Raw genomic sequence first — 14811 nt, forward strand, 5'->3', positions numbered from 1 at the left:
AAAGTAAGATCGAGGGGAAAAGAGCTTGGAGCTTCTGTGGTTAAATTCCCAGTGTGGGTCTAAGTTTTGATTGAACCACCCTAGCATGGTGAAAACGTAAGTTGGATGCAAAGTAAGATTGTCAATTCTGGTTGGATATATTCCTGGCGGTGTCATTACATGAGATCTTCTGCGGGATTCTCCGTCCCACCGCACCACATTACTGCCTCACCCCGCTGACGTGATGCTCCATTACGCTGGCCGGTCAATGGGGTTTCTCATTGTTGGGCAGCCCCGCGCCATCGGGAAACCCCCGGGCTGCCGGCAAAATGGAGCATCTCGCCGGCAGAGAATCCCATCCCATGTCTCCATTCATTTTGTCGACATTCTCGTTTCATTGGTGAGCTGAACTTGTGACTTATCATCTTCCAGTAGCCAATCCAGAAGAAAACAGACTGTGCACGGCCCAATTAAATGATTCTTGTCTGTCAAATAAACAGCCATTTTTACATCATGCCTAATACTTTTATAACTAACAAGAAATATTCTTTGGACAGTTAACACCACTTATAATGCCCTATGACTTTACTCCCAGGTTGGTCACAGCAGTATCCTGGAGTTTAATCAGCTGGAATATAAATGCTTGGTTTTGCTTTCTTTCCTGTGTCCTCACCAATATTTATCTTTCAACCATCATTGCTTGAATACATAATCTTTTCATGATCACATTGCAGATGGTGGATCCTTGCTGTGCACAACTTGACTGCTGTATTTTGCCACTTTACATATAATTAATTTAATTGGGTCGAAAGCAGTTTGGCATGATCAGAAATCATAAAAGGTGCTTTATAAATGCACGGTTCATTTGTTCTTTCGATATTAATTAAGGAATAACCATCAAACCCTAACTCTTGCAGCTGAATGTCTGGTATTTGTTCTGCGATATAGTTAAGTGGGGCGCCTAGGTTACAACAGTACCTGTTGTGCGACGCTGTTCATCCACTACTAATTGGTGAGAGGCCACGCAATCATGACCTTGTATTTAGTCCCTTCACACAAAATCCACGTTCTCCAGCTTCCACTTACTTTCCATTTTAATTCCTCTGCCCCAGTCCCTGTGTAATAGCAGCTTCTTCACTACCCCAACAGAGCTCAACAAAACAGCACCTCGGGCGCGATTCTCCGACCTCACGCCAGTTCGGAGAATAGCGGGCCGCGCCGGTTTTTCACGCGATGCCGGTCCGACGCGCTCCCGCTATTCTCCCAAACAAGAAAAATTTTTACATCGGTTTTCCCGCGGATAACCTCATCAAACGCCCCGATACGGCCAAACAGCCGACTATCCGTCCCCCCCCCCCCCCCCCCCCCCCGTTATTCTCCGGCCCGGATGGGCCGAAGCCCCGACGTCGTGACGCCAGGTTATGACGCCGGCTATCACACCTGCTTTTTAAAGTCGTCAGCCAGTCGTGCTGGCTGACGAGAAGAGGGAGGAGGTGAGCGGACCGCCGGAGTCTGGGCAGACCGGGGAAGGCATCCCCGAGAAGGCAGCGAACAGTGGGGGGAGGGGGTGGGGGGGGGGGGGGGGGTAGAGGGAGGGAGAGGGAGAGAGAGGAAGGGAGAGGGACAGGGAGGGAGAGGGAGAGAGGGAGGGAGAGGAGGGGGGAGGGGGAAGAGGGGGGAGAGGGAGGGGGAAGGGGGGGAGAGGGAGGGGGGGAGGGAGGGAGGAGGGAGAGGGAGAGAGGGAGGGAGCGAGTGACTCATCCAGCCCCGGTTGCAAAATGTCAGCCGCCCTGCCATGGCATGACGGTCACAAGGACACGGCCGCTGTTTGACCTGTGGCTTACGGCCACAGGACACTGACGCACCGGTGAGGAGGACGTAGTTAACTGCCCGTTGGATGCAGAAAGTGACCAGGGGTTAGGCTGGCCGCGTATCAGCAGCGCGACCAGGCCACCGGGACACACAGGTATCCCATGGCACGCGGCTGCCGAGGTGTCCAATAACCTCCGTCTAACAATTCCCGTTTCTCTGCCCCCCACCACCCTTCTGTAGGTTAGCAGAATGTATGCAAACAGAACGGCTATGTTCTGCGCAGTGGTTGGGGTCGCTGCACTGCATTTGGAGGTGGAGCAGCGTCCACAGCCACAACCCACAGTGGATGCAGGGCCAGCTGCAGCAGCAGAGGGAATGGCCGCGGAGTGGCCCGTCGTCGAGCAGCATTGGAGGGGGGTGGGGGGGGGGGGCGAGGAGGGGGAGGAGGAGAGAGGGAGGGTGCAGCCAAGGCGCCAGAAGCGACGACCGAGGTCGAGGGTATACTGTGCCCGGATCTCTTTCCAGACAATGCCGGACATCACCTGCAGGAGGAGACTCCGGTTGAGTAGAGAGACGGTGGCACATATCTGTCACCTCGTGGAACGGGAGGAGGACACGCGATCCCGGTTGCCGTCAAGGTGACGGTCGCTCTTAACGTCTATGCGACCGGCTCCTTCCAGTCTCTGAGCGGGGACCTCTCCGGGATCTCCCAGTCATCGGTGCACAGGTGCATCTGGGATGTGACCGACGCCCTCTATGCCATCGCCGAGCGCTACATCACCTTTCCCGAGGACCGAGCCAGTCAACATTCACGAGCTCGTGGATTTGCCAGCGTGGCCGGGGTACTGATGGTGCAGGGGGTAATCAATTGTGCTCATGTCCCCATGCGCCTGCCTGCAGGGGACAGGGAGGTCTTCACAAACAGGAGGGGGACATACTCCATGAATATCCAAGTGGTATGCGACCCCACATGAGGATCATGAACGTCTGCGCAAGGTTCCCAGGGAGTGTGCATGACGCCTACATTCTGGCGCAGTCGTACATCCCTGCAATGTTTGAGGGACGGCCCCCCACGGCTGAGGGGCTGGTTGCTGGGCGACAGGGGTTATCCACTGAGGTCTTGGCTGATGACGCCTATACAGAGGCCTCAGACCAATGCGGAAACCCGATACAACGAGGCCCATGCAGCAACCAGGGGTGTGGTGGAGCGCTGCTTTGGTCTCCTGAAGATGAGATTCAGGTGCCTGAACCGCTCCGGAGGGGCCTTGCAGTACCAGCCCGAAAGTGGTCTGCTGTGCGCTGCACAACATCGCGATGCAGAGGGGAGATGCCCTGCTGGAGGAGGCGGAGGGAGAAGCCAGTGGCAGTGGTGCCAGCACAGAGGAGGAGGAGGAGGAGGAGGAGGTTGGTGGAGTGGTGGGTGCAGCACGCAGACAGGACCCGGCTGCTGGTGATGCCCAGGAGGCTGCATGATGGACCCGGCGAGGGCAGCGGGCAGTCGACGCCTTGGTGGCAGCCAGATTCACGCATCGCGTGCGACGGCCCCGCTGAACACCAACACTACCACCTGCATTGCCAGTCGCACAGACGGTCAACACACAACTGCCATCATCACCCCCCCCACCCCCCCACCAACCCACCCCCCCACCCCGCACCCCCGCTCTGCATACTCTGCTCCAGTTCTACATCACCCTTACCACTGCGGCACAATGGTATGGCACAACATTGATGGCTGTGTCAGCGGGTGTGATCAGTGCCATGTTGAATGATAGCCATGATGTGGAGAACAAATACCCCCATTCACCTGAAGAAGGAGCCGTGCTCCGAAAGCTCGTGTTTGAAACAAACCTGTTGGACTTTAACCTGGTGTTGTAAGACTTCTTACTGTGTTGAATGATGACAGCCCGCTCTGCGATGAGCTGAGAACTCAGAATCGTTAAACAAAGTCTGACCCATGGCAATAGCTGAACCATCCACTTCGGTGGCCGCTGAGTTAATCAGGGACACTCCATCACATGCCCGCGTGGGGTAGCTGTGGGAGGGGGTTGGGGGGGGGGGGGGGGGGGGGGGGGAGGGACTGCACACCCGGCACCGAGGTTTCACCGCTCGTCAAACCCAGCGACACTCGGTCACCATCACGATCTCTGTGGCAACAGAAAAATCACACAGTCTTACAAGTTAGGTGCAACAGTGAGTTTAATGGTTAACATAGTTTACAGATGCCCTAGCCCCTACAACTAATCTGTGCCCTTCACCCGTGCCAACTTACTTTATGTCCCTCTACGTTGCCTTACCACTACGTCTAAGTGATTCCCCAGATGATACAGCAGGAGTGGAGGAGGACTGCTGCGAATCGCCCCCTTCGAGATGTCTCCCCATCGGCACTCCTTTCCTGGGGCGACCCGGCCTTGATGGGCCGGGCTGCTCTACGGACGTTTCGGATTACATGGTGCCACCCTGCTCTGCCCGCTGCCCACCCGATGCACCAGGGATGGAACAGGGGGAGGCCGAGCATCCCGGGACGTCCCGTGATGGAGTTAATGGGACTGGCCCCAGAAACCTCCTCCTCCCTCAGGGAGCCCGGTGGCTCCCGGGCCTCACTTTTGGATGGAGGTGCGAGCAGGGAGGTGCCCCGTCGCCCCACCGACACCTGGCGCTGCCAGCCTTGGAGGCCTGCAACGGTATAGACCAGGGTCCGAAGGTTCGCAGAGATGGAGTCCAGGGAGTGGGACATTCCCGCCAAGGACTGTGCGACCTCAACCTGTGAGTGCGCGACGCCATCCAGCACGTGTGTCAGGCGGTTGATGCTCTCTGCAACTGACTGGTGGGACTGTGCCATTTCCTGCTGGGACTGTGCCATGGTGTGTTGCGACTGGGCCATGGCCTGGTGAGACTCGGCCAAGGCCCACAGCGCGCCGGCAATGTCATGTTGGCTCTGGCGCATTGCTCCCTGTGAGAGGGCAGCCCTGTCCAGGGCCGAGGATGACGCATGCAAATGAAGCCCAACGCCTTGCATAACCTGACCCATGGCCGAAACCGTTTCACCCATTGCCTCGACCGCGGATGCCATCCGTGCGGTGTCGGCCTGGGCGGCTGCCATGAGCGGCACCACTCCCTGCTCCTGGACGCGGTTCGACTCCTCTAACTGCGTCTGCAGCTGCTGGAAGACGGTCCTCATCCCGCCATTGTGTCCCTGCGTTTCGAGATGCATCGGCTGTGCGGGTGTGTCAAGTAAATCCAGGAACCCAGGAAACGTCTGGGAGCCAGCTGAATGCTGGGCCTGGCCTGCCCTCCGACAGTCCAGGCCCTTGGCTACTCCGCCCTCTACCTGTTGTACTGGCTCAGCTGTGTTGTGCGAACCAGACCGTGACCCAGGAGCCTCATCACTGAATTGCCAAACCGAGGTGAGTGTCTCTGGGATGGTGGATGGTGTGGGAGATAGCACTGCCGCAAGCTCGAGGTCCTCGTCCGTACAAATATCGTCGGGGTCATCGGCCCACTGATGAGTGGCCGCAGGGCGTTCGCGGCCCATTTCTCCCTCTCCCTTTGTCACCGTCCTCTGCGCCTCCTGCTCCACAGAATCTGTTTGGGAGGATGACACCCCTGACTGTGGTCCCGGCACCCTCTGGCGTGCGGCCCTGGGTGCGGTGGTGGTGGTGGTGGCAGGAGGTGCTCGTCTTTTCCTGGACGCAGACAGCCCTGGTTGTTCGGCAGCACGTCCTTGGGAAGAGAATGAAACGCTTATTTAGAAACGCTCGGCCGGGCGTTGGACGGTCCAGTGGGAAGAGTGTGAAGGGACAGAGGATGGGGAGGGGGGTGTCCAGTGGGCAGAGTGTGAAGGGACAGAGGATGGGGGGGGGGGGTGTCCAGTGGGCAGAGTGTGAGGGGACAGAGGATGGGGGGGGTGTCCAGTGGGCAGAGTGTGAAGGGACAGAGGATGGGAGGGGGGGTTGTCTTGCAGGATTGTCTCACTTGGTTCAGCCCCTCCAACCTCGCATTGCGCGACCTCCCGGGTGGCAGATCCCCCAGCAAGGTCCAGTGCCCTCTGCTCAAGCGTGGTCAGGGGGTGGAAAATGGGCAAACCCCCTCCGGTCCTGTTGCGCTCCCGGGTATTGTGAGCAGTCTTGTCCTGTTGGGGGGGCATAGATAGATCATCAATTCGGCAGGTAGCATCAGGGCGTTCACATATTGGAGAAAGTTGGGGGATCAAGTTGTAACTAAATCATTGCATCTCTCCAGGGGGTCGCAGCGCTCATGTGGGTCTGTGACTACTTGGTAAACCACCCTCCACTCACTCTGCCCCCCCTCCCCCTCCACCTCGTGCCATTGCGGGAGGTGGGTGATTAAGTACATGGGGGTGGGGGAAGGATTGTTGTGACCCGGGGGCACCCTCTTGGCACTTACTCTGGCAGCCCTGGTGAGGTCGTGGAGCTTCTTCCTGCATTGCTCCCCAGACCGAGTTGTCTGCCCCACTGCACTCACGGCAGTGCCCACCTCACGCCAGGCCCATCGCACTATGCTGGCAGGGTGGCGGTGCCCTCTTCTAGGGCAGATGATGCTCCTCCTCCGCTCCACCTCATCCAGGAGCGCTTCGATATCTGCCTCTCCAAACCTCAGGGCAGCCCTCCGTGGCTCCGACATCTTTCTCCTCCCATTGCTGTGCTCGCTCGCGCCTTTTGACGACGCAGAGCGGCATCACGTGGGCGTCGTCGGGTCGTCATTCGGGCGTCGCAGGGTCATGGCGTCATTTTTCACGTGAGGTCCGCGGCCCCGGTCCTAGCCCATTTCCGGGGCGTGAATAGCTCGTGAGCGGGGCGTATCGGGCCGTCGTGAAAGTCGGCCGATTTCACGACGGCCTTCGCGATTTTCCGCAGGAGCGGAGATTTCCGCCCCTCATCTTTGCACCCTTGCAGACTCAATTGTTCATAATTTCCGCCCATACCTCCACTTCCACCTTTTTCAAAAATATCTGGTAATGTTTCTGCTGTTGCCATTTACACCTCCTCTAGACACATGTTCAATTTTTCACTTTCTCAATTGCCAGCCCCTTTTTGCCTTGTACCATCATAATTTCATCCTTCTTGCTTTCTGCCTCATCACCGAACTTCCCTTTTGTCCTTTCCACTCTCCTACACCCCATTATCTGTCTCTGTATTTTGTTGAAATGTGTTGCATCTTTGACTACTTCAGTTCTGATGAAAGGTCACAGATCTGAAATGCTCACTGTGTTTCGCTCTCCACAGACGCTCTTGAGTATTTTCAGAACTTTCTGTTTTAACCCACATTCTCCAGTCGAGTCACCAGTTAGCAATCAGGAGCTGGAGTCTTCATAAAATTCTTCAACTAACTACGCACAAAAGGGACATCATTTGATAGCGGCACTGAAAGCATATAACAATTGCTCATCAATCTACCTCAAGCCTGCTGTGCACACTCGATGTGTTCTGCTTGTAAGAATCAGTTAAATATGATGGCTGAAGAGAGCTAGCTCAGAAACTACAGAATGATTGGTAGAGTAACTCAACAAAGTGTGTGAGGATAGGGCGGCATGTGGCGCAGTGGTTAGCACTGGGACAGCGGCACTGAGGACCCGGGTTCGAATCCCGGCCCTGGGTCACTGTCCGTGTGGAGTTTGCACATTCTCCCCATGTCTGCGTGGGTTTCACCCCCACAACTCAAAAGAAGTGCAGGTTAGGTGGATTGGCCATGCTAAATTGCCCCTTAATCGGATTAAAAAATAATTGGGTACTCTAAATTTATAAAAGAAAAGAAAAATTTATAAAAGAAAAGTTCGTGAGGACGCATGAAACACTGGTCTCTGAACCAAGGGATCTCATTCATAATCAGCGCTGCCTGAGAAGCTCAAGAAATGGTCCACCCTCCTTGGAGTGATGTTGAACGTTCTACCTCCTGAATACGATTCATTTTACAGGTTAGTAATTTCATGGGTTGGATCACGATGATGTTCAATACTCACGCACCATCAACTGGGTCAGATTCTCCTCATAGTTAGCCTTTATTATTTGGTGATGAACGTGCTTCTTTTTCAATGATTCCACCATTAGAGCCAGTTCATGCTGAAGGAAACAAAAAAACATGCAGCTTAGTAATGCCTTCACTGGTCTGAAAAATAGTCCGTAAAATAGAAATTCCTGTCCCAGGGACCCACATCAAGGGATTGGATTGGATTGGATTGGTTTATTGTCACGTGTACCAAGGTACAGTGAAAAGTATTTTTCTGCGAGCAGCTCAACAGATCATTAAGTACATGGGAAGAAAAGGGAATAAAAGAAAATACATAATAGGGCAACAGAAGGTACACAATGTAACTACATAAGCACTGGCATCGGATAGAGCATACAGGATGTAGTGTTAATGAGGTCAGTCCACAAGAGGGTCATTTAGAAGTCTGGTAACAGCGGGGAAGAAGCTGTTTTTGAGTCTGTTCGTGCGTGTTCTCAGACTTCTATATAGAACAGTGCAGCACAGAACAGGCCCTTCGGCCCTCGATGTTGTGCCGAGCAATGATCACCCTACTCAAACTCACGTATCCATCCTATACCCGTAACCCAACAACTCCCCCTTAACCTTACTTTTTAGGACACTACGGGCAATTTAGCATGGCCAATCCACCTAACCCGCACATCTTTGGACTGTGGGAGGAAACCGGAGCACCCGGAGGAAACCCACTTCTGTACCTGCTGCCCGATTGAAGAAGTTGGAAGAGTGAGCAAGCCGGGTGGGAGGGATCCTTGATTATGCTGCCCACTTTCCCCAGGCAGCGGGAGGTGTAGATGGAGTCAATGGATCGGAAGCAGGTTTTTGTGATGGACTGAGCGGTGTTGACGACTCTGAAGTTTCTTGCGGTCCTGGGCCGAGCAGTTGATACCAGGCTGTGATGCAGCCAGATAGGATGCTTTGTTTGGTGCATCTGTAAAAGTTGGTAAGGGTTAATGTGGACATGCCAAATTTCCTTAGTTTCCTGAGGAAGTATAGGCGCTGTTGTGCTTTCTTGGTGGTAGTGTCGAATTGGTCCGGCAGTTGTGATTCTCTTCAGAGCCGTTGTAAGAAAGTCAATTTTCGAAGCGGCCAACAATTTACACTGCCTGAGAAAACAATGCTGTTTGGTTGGTAAGTCAACTCTGAATGGTTGAGGTATTGCCATGGAGAATGCAACAGGGAACTATTGCCCCCCCCTCCCTTGTTTTTGCTTAATTCACAAAAGGTGCAATGATTGGACATATTACTTTTGCCTGCGTAAGTAACTTAAGGGACGAGAGTCAGTCTCCCATGAGAATCAGTGGAGGAGGCTATAGTGCAAGGTAAGTGGAGGGACCTCACTCAGGCCAATCAAGCTGCCTCAGTCAAGGGTCCTGTCAATCAGGGTTCAGCTGATGACGGCTCTTTCCATTGGGGATCCCTAATTGGAGCACAGGATGCCTGAACAGGAAGGATTCACTTTGAGCTCCCAGACTAGTGGCGTCACCAGATTAGTAAATTACCAGCTGTGGTGGAATGCCCTGAAGTGGCCATTAATTGGCCATCTAAGTGCCTCAATTAGCCCAAGGCTGGGTGGGGTACCAAACTCCTACCCCGATGCGACTACAATGCCAGAAGAGGAGGGTAGGCAATGAACATGGGCCAACCGTCCCCCCCCCCCCACCCCCCCCCCCACCCCCCCCCCACCCTCCCCCCCCCCCACACCCCCCCACCCTCCCCCCCCCCCCCCCCCCCCCCACCTCTCACACTATTCCCCCTCCCCAACAATCCCACCCATTATTATGTACCTCTCTTCCTGCCAGCTGCATCCTGGATTGTAACATTTCAGCCTTTAAGGTACCGGGGATACAATGCATTGGAGTTAGGTTACATAGAATGGCAAAACAGGTATGAAGGTTTAAATGGTTTACTCTCGGTGTTATTATAGAACATAGGAACATTAGAAATAAGAATGGGTCCCTTGGTTCCTTCAGTCTTGAGCATATTCATTAACTGAGCATCCACAGCTCCTGGAAAGATTTGCTAGTCTCTGAATGAAGAAATGACTCCTCATGTCAGTCTTAAATGGCTGACTCCTTACCTTGAGACAATTCTCCCTAGTTCGATAGGCTTTCCCACCAGGAAACTTGTTGCTCAGAGTTTACCCTGTCAAGCTCTTGAACAGTTTTATACATTTCAATGAGACGAGATCACCCCCCTCTGTTTTCTAAACCCCAGAGTTTATAGGCCACTGTAATCTTAGGTGAACTGGACGTTCTGAATTATGAACTTCATAAATCTAGGACAGGATTCTCCATTTGGGAGGTTAAGGGCTGGATTCACCGATTTTGAGGCTATGTCCGGAGCATGTGTCTAGTCTTATGATGAAAAAGTCGCGCCTTACAATATGGCGCCAGCCGTGCGCGGATCTGGCCTGCCGATTCTCCGGCCGATCGCCGAATGCGATTTCGCGTTGGCAAGCAGAGAATCCCACCGTTAGTGTTGCCGACCGAAATGAACAGTGTGTGATTCGCATTTCCATTGGGCCGCTATTCGTTCAGCGATTCAGGACACATTCATGGCCAGCACTCAGCCCACGTGAATTCAGAACACTTTCCATTCCCGCTGGCATCTGATTCACTGGGGCCGGAATGGGTGCCCGAGAGTTTGACAAGCTGGAGCTACACACTACACACTCTCATTCCAGTCAGGAAGATGGCACAGCGCCCACCTGCCCTCCGCTTTCAGGAAAGTGAAGTGGACAGAATGTTGGTCGCGGTGGAGGAGAGGAGGGTCGTCACTTTCTTCCCCAGGGTGGGGCGTCGACTCAGGCCCGCCATCGTGAGCAGCACCTGGGAGGGGGTGGCAGAGGCGGTCAGTGCCGCAAGAAGATGAATGACCTCCTCCGGGCAGCTAGGATGAGTCACCACCTCTGTGCCCCTGGCATTACTCCTGCCCCTCACTCCACATATCACTCCCCAATCCCCCAGGGGGCAACAACACCCCACCTTCCTGCATGTCCCTGATAACCCATCCTCCACCTAACCCCAACACCTGTGTGTTGTCCTCTTGGCCAGGAGCCCTGCACACACATGCCACCAGCTCTAAACCCCCCAACGCGTGTGCGTGGGTTTCCTCCGGGTGCTCCGGTTTCCTCCCACAGTCCAAAGATGTGCAGGTTAGGTGGATTGGCCATGCTAAATTGCCCTTAGTGACCAAAATTGCCCTTAGTGTTGGGTGGGGTTACTGGGTTATTGGGATAGGGGGAGGTGTTGACCTTGGGTAGGGTGCTCTTTCCAAGAGCTGGTGCAGACTCGATGGGCCAAATGGCCTCCTTCTGCACTGTAAATTCTATGTAAAATTCTATGTAAATTCTATCACTGTGGAGATGCAGACACAGAGCCAGGAATGTACAGGAGGGGGTGTCAACAACTTTCTAGCATCTGCAGGTGCAATAGATGGCGCCGACAATGTGTGGTGTCCGCAGTGGAAGCCTTGAGGGAAGAAGTCAGAGCCATAGGTCAGGACATCTAAGGCTTGGGGCACAGTGTGACATCGATGACTGAGGTTCAGGACATGCCACCTCAGTCACAGACAGCCATGGACCAGGCCCACGTGGACATTTCTGCGGTGCACCAGACCTTGGCCCAGTCACAAAGGGTCATGGCTGAGGGCATCAAGAACATTGGCCAGACACTGATTGCCCTGGGCAAGTCACAGAGGGATGTGGCCCAGTCTCAGAGAGGCTTGACCGAGGCAGTGAGGGACATGTCCCAGTCTCAGTGCTCCATGGCTGAGGGCATCAAGACTATGGCTCAGATGATGATGCGCCTCCAGAACTGGCAGTGGCAGGTGACGGCGAAACCATTGGAGCTCATTCTGGCATCACTTCCTTTCCAGGGCGTAGGCCAGGGTCCATACGCACCCCGAGAGAGAGGGGAAAAATGAAGCAGCCCATGCCGGTGCTTCTCACAGAGGAGATTCTGGAACACCTCAGCCCTGCCAAATCCCCCCCACCTAACACTGCCACATCGTATGGGATCAGGCAGAACAGGGTGGTACATCATCACCTATGACACCCAAATGTCTACACGGCCCATCCAGGCACAGGCACTCCAGAGGATGGCCACCAAGGACATCACAGGGCAGAGTGCGAGGCACGCAGCAGGCGTCCTCCACTTCTGCTGTGCTGTCTGGGGTTATGCCTAGAAGAAGCAGTAGCCACATAGGTAAGAAGGTTAGCATGGGTGTAGCATGTAGTCGATAGTTAGGAGCTAAGGCACATCAACTCAACCTTAAATACTTTTGCACCAACAGTCTAACCTTTGTATGATCGGTGTTCGGGATGGCCTGGGGCTGGGTGTGGCGAATGTGCCAGATGGACTGGAGGTGAGGGGGGGGGGGGGAGGGGGGGGGGGCGGTTTGGGGTTCCATGTTTTGGAGGATAGGGAGGAGCAGGACCCCCATGACAAATGAACGTCCAACATGGTGTCATCCTCGGTGATAAGTGGCAGGGCACAGGGCCAGGGATATGCGCCCGACTTGTTGACTGCTGACCCAGTGAGTGCGCTCTAGCTGTGCACCATCTCATGGAACCCCCCACCCCCCCCCCCCCCTCTCCTCCCCCAAGGATATATGGAACCTTGAGATGGATTTGCCAACAAACATGCGAGGGTCACCAAGATGGACAATGGAAGGGGACCCTAAAGGTAGGAATCAGACTTTGCCAAACTATGAGGAGCACCAGGGGTCACTTCACAGCGAGTCATCATCATCCTCTGTCCTGTGGACAAGTCCATCTCATACTGCCAAACCAGAGCCAGCACGCAGTGGTGATGCTGGTAGAACCCTCGGAGGGAGGAGGGGGAGATCTGATAGTGGGAAAGAGTGGAACGCTAGGGAGAAGGTGGAATAAAGGACTGAGGAATAGAGAACATAGGAACACTGGAATAGGAGTAGGCCATAGGCCTCGAGCCTGTCTGCCATTTAATGGGATTGTGGCTGATCTGTGGTCTACCTCCATATTTGACCTATATCCCTTAATATATTTGCTTAACAAAAATCTATTTATCTCAGATTTGAAATTAACAACTGTTTGAGCTTCATTAGCCATTTGTGGAAGAGAGTTCAAACCTCTCCCATCCTTTGAGTGAAGAAGTACTTCCGAACATCTCTCCTGAACAGTCTAGCCCTAATTTTTAGATGATGGCCCCTAGATTTAGAATCTACAACCAGTGGAAATAATTTATCTTTATCTTTATCTACCCTGCCTTTCCCTGTTAATATCTTGACTACTTCGATCCGATCACCCCTTACGCAGAGGGTGGTGGGTGCCTGGAACGCTTTACCAGCGGAGGTGGTAGAGGCGGGCACGATAGCATCATTTAAGAAGCATCTAGACAGGTATATGAATGGGCGGGAAGTAGACCTTGGAAAATAGGAGACAGGTTTAGATAAAGGATCTGGATCGGCGCAGGCTGGGAGGGTCGAAGGGCCTGTTCCTGTGCTGTAATTTTCTTTGTTCTTTGTTCTTAACCTTCTAAATTCTAGCGAAAACAGGCCTAATTTGTGCAATCTCTCTTCGTAACTTAACCCCTGTATTCCAGATATCATTTTTGAAAATATATGGGCGGCACGGTGGCACAGTGGTTAGCATTGATGCCTATGGCGCTGAGGACCCGGGTTCGAATCCCGGCCCTGGGTCACTGTCTGTGAGGGGTTTGCACATTCTTCCTGTGTCTGCGTGGGTTTCACCCCCACAACCCGAAGATATGCAGGTTAGGTGGATTGGCCACATTAAATTGCCCCTTAATTGGAAAAAATGAATTGGATATTCTAAATTTATAAAAAAAATAAAAAAAATAAGATTTTTTGAAAATATACGTCCCACTCCCTCCAAAGCCAAAATATCTTTCCTAAGGTGTGGTGCCCAGAACCCAAGACTCTCTGGACTCCAAGTGGAGTCTAATCAGGGTGTTGTATAGTTGCGGCATAGCCCCTGTGTCATTATCCTCCAATCTCCTAGATATAAAGGCTGGCATTCCATTAGCCTTTTTGATTATTTTTTGCACTTGTTCGTGGCATTTTAAAGGATCTATGAACCTGAACTCCCAAGTCTCGTAGGACACACACTGTACCCAACCTCTTTCCATTTAGAAAGTACTCTGCTCTATCCTTTTTTGGTCCAAAATGGATAACCTCACACTTGCTTACATTGAATTCCATCTGCTACAATTTTGCTCATTCACCAGGTCTATCAATATCTCCTTGCAATTTTATGCGATCATCTTGACTGTCTACAATGCCACCTGACTTTGTATCATCAACTAATTTGTACATATGACTTTCTATGCCATCATCCAAGCCATTAATGAATAATGTGAATAATTGAGGCCCCAACACAGATCCCTGTGGTTCACAACTAGTCACCTCCTGCCAATTAGAGTAATTACTCATTATCTCCACTCTGTCTCCTGCCACTCAACCAATTTCCTAACCATGTCAATAATTTACCCTCAATTACATGGGCTTCCACCTTAGTTAACAGCCTCTTCTGTGGGACTTTATCAAATGCCTCTGGATGTCGATATAAATAACATCTATAGATATTTCCCTGTCCACTACATTAATCACCTTGTCAGAAAATGTCAACAAGATTAGTCAGGCATGACCTATCCTTCATGAATCCATGCTGGCTCTCCCTGCTCAACCCAAATTTTTCAATGTTCTCAGTTACCCCATCCCTGATTCTAAACTCCAGCAATTTTCCCACGACAGATGTTCAGCCAACCGATCAGTAATTCCCTGTTTCCTCCTTTGACTTTCTTAAAAAGTGGAGTGACATTTTTCAATCCAGAGGGACTACTCCTGAATCTAGGGAAATCTGAAAAATTAAGGGCGTGATCTTCCAGCCACACTGCACCGGAAAAGCATCTCGCTGCGATGCAGCGTGGTCTGAGAAAACCGGGAGAACCCGCTCCCGGGATCCTCCCGGCTCGCAACGCCCCACGAGATTCAAGACAAATTTGCAAAATGTTGCAA

The 14811-nt window shown here is 52.8% G+C and overlaps 1 protein-coding gene across 2 annotated transcripts in view; it reads right to left on the minus strand.

The window, feature by feature from the left end:
- The window catches only part of LOC119954571 (E3 ubiquitin-protein ligase TRIM39-like), a 69750-nt gene that overhangs the window by 12470 nt on the left and 42469 nt on the right, over positions 1–14811 (minus strand). For both annotated transcript variants that reach the window (XM_038779913.1, XM_038779914.1), the window contains one exon: positions 7773–7868. In XM_038779913.1, the coding sequence (XP_038635841.1) occupies positions 7773–7868 (96 nt within the window). The remainder of the gene's footprint in view (positions 1–7772; positions 7869–14811) is intronic.

Source organism: Scyliorhinus canicula, chromosome 19 (genome assembly GCF_902713615.1).
Source record: "Scyliorhinus canicula chromosome 19, sScyCan1.1, whole genome shotgun sequence".
NCBI lineage: Eukaryota > Metazoa > Chordata > Chondrichthyes > Carcharhiniformes > Scyliorhinidae > Scyliorhinus > Scyliorhinus canicula.